Source organism: Penaeus vannamei, chromosome 15 (assembly GCF_042767895.1).
Source record: "Penaeus vannamei isolate JL-2024 chromosome 15, ASM4276789v1, whole genome shotgun sequence".
Lineage (NCBI taxonomy): Eukaryota > Metazoa > Arthropoda > Malacostraca > Decapoda > Penaeidae > Penaeus > Penaeus vannamei.
This window is the reverse complement of record NC_091563.1, coordinates 28817988-28820487: the sequence shown is the minus strand read 5'-3', so window position 1 is coordinate 28820487 and position 2500 is coordinate 28817988. Positions and strand designations below refer to the sequence as shown.

General features: G+C 49.3%; 1 protein-coding gene across 1 annotated transcript in view; it reads left to right on the top strand.

Annotated features, from left to right (window-relative positions):
* Positions 1-2500, top strand: part of LOC138864157 (mucin-2-like) — a 7640-nt gene that overhangs the window by 351 nt on the left and 4789 nt on the right. The window contains exons 1-2 of the mRNA XM_070130211.1: positions 1-106; positions 560-1235. The exon at positions 1-106 is cut by the window's left edge and continues 351 nt beyond it. Of these exons, the coding sequence (XP_069986312.1) occupies positions 1-106; positions 560-1235 (782 nt within the window). The remainder of the gene's footprint in view (positions 107-559; positions 1236-2500) is intronic.

Below are 2500 nucleotides of genomic sequence, written 5' to 3'. Positions count from 1 at the left end.
CCAATAACTACATTGTCGCTATCAACTACAGTACTACAGTCAATAACCACAGATGAACTTATATCCACAGGGCCTCCAACCACTGAGCCCCAGACAACCACTGAGGGCGCAACATCCACAGAATCACCAACAACCGCTCTGCCAACAACCGAGGAACCAACAACCTTGTCACCATCAACAACCGAACAACTAACAACCTTTGAGGAACAGGAGACCACTCTTCCACCATCAACAACCCAACAACCAACAACCTTGGAGGAAACCACTCTGCCACCAACAACCTTGCCACCATCAACAACTAAACAACCAACAACCTTGGAGGAACAAGAAACCACTCTGCCGCCATCAACAACCCAACAACCAACAACTTTGGAGGAAACCACTCTGCTACCAACAACCTTGCCACCATCAACAACCGAACAACCAACAACCTTGGAGGAACAGGAAACCACTCTGCCACCATCAACCTTACCACCATCAACAACCCAACAACCAACAACCTTGGAGGAAACCACTCTGCCACCAACAACCTTACCACCATCAACAACCGAACAACCAGCAACCTTGGAGGAAACCACTCTGCCACCAACAACCTTGCCACCATCAACAACTGAACCAACAACTTTGGAGGAAACCACTCTGCCACCAACAACCGAACAACCAACAACCTTGGATCAGAAAACCACTCTTCCACCAACAACCTTGCCACCACCAACAACCGAACAACCAACAACCTTGGAGGAAACCACTCTGCCACCAACAACAACCAAACAACCAACAACCTTGGAGGAAACCACTCTGCCACCAACAACCTTGCCACCATCAACAACTGAACCAACAACTTTGGAGGAAACCACTCTGCCACCAACAACCGAACAACCAACAACCTTGGATCAGAAAACCACTCTTCCACCAACAACCTTGCCACCATCAACAACCGAACAACCAACAACATTGGAGGATCAGGAGACCACTCTGCCACCAACAACCTTGCCACCATTAACAACCCAACAACCAACAACATTGGAGGAACAGGAAACCACTCTGCCACCAACAACCTTACCACCAGCAACAACCCAACAACCAACAACCTTGGAGGAGCAAAAAACCACTCTGCCACCAACAACCTTACCACCATCAACAACCCAACAACCAACAACATTGGAGGAACAGGAAACCACTCTTCCACCAACAACCGACCAACCAACAACCTTGGAGGATCAGGAAACCACTCTGCCACCAACAACTTTACCACCATCAACAACTGAACAACCAACAACCTTGGAGGATCAGGAAACCACTCTGCCACCAACAACCTTGCCACCATCAACCAAACAACCAACAACCTTGGAGGATCAGGAAACCACTCTGCCACCAACAACCTTACCACAATCAACAACCCAACAACCAACAACATTTGAGGAACAGGAAACTACTCTGCCACCAACTTTACCACCAACAGCCGAGCAACCAACAACCTTGGAGGAACAGGAAACCACTCTGCCACCAACAACCTTGCCACCATCAACAACCGAACAACCAACAACCTTGGAGGAAACCACTCTGCCACCAACAACCTTGCCACCATCAACAACCGAACAACCAACAACCTTGGAGGATCAGGAAACCACTCTGCCACCAACAACCTTGCCACCATCAACAACCAAACAACCAACAACCTTGGAGGAACAGGAAACCACTCTGCCACCATCAACAACCCAACAACCAACAACCTTGGAGGATCAGGAAACCACTCTGCCACCAACAACCTTACCACCATCAACAACCCAACAACCAACAACCTTGGAGGATCAGGAAACCACTCTTGCACCAACAACCTTACCACCATCAACAACCCAACAACCAACAATCTTGGAGGAAACCACTCTCCCACCAACAACCTTGCCCCCATCAACAACCAACCAACCAACAACCTTGGAGGAACAGGAAACCACTCTGCCACCAACAACCTTGCCACCATCAACAACCCAACAACCAACAAGCTTGGAGGAGCAGGAAACCACTCTGCCACCAACAACCTTGCCACCATCAACAACCCAACAACCAACAACCTTGATGGAACAGGAAACCACTCTGCCACCAACAACCTTGCCACCATCAACAACCGAACAACCAACAACATTGGAGGAACAGGAAACCACTCTGCCACCAACAACCTTGCCACCATCAACAAACCAACAACCACCAGCCTTGGAGGAAACCACTCTGCCACCACCGACCTTTCCTTCATCAACAACCCAACAACCAACAACCTTGGAGGAACAGGAAACCACTCTGCCACCAACCTTGCCACCATCAACAACCCAACAACCAACAACCTTGGAGGAGCAGGAAACCACTCTGCCACCAACAACCTTGCCACCATCAACAACCCAACAACCAACAACCTTGATGGAACAGGAAACCACTCTGCCACCAACAACCTTGCCACCATCAACAACCCAACAACCAACAACCTTGGAGGATCAGGAAACCACTC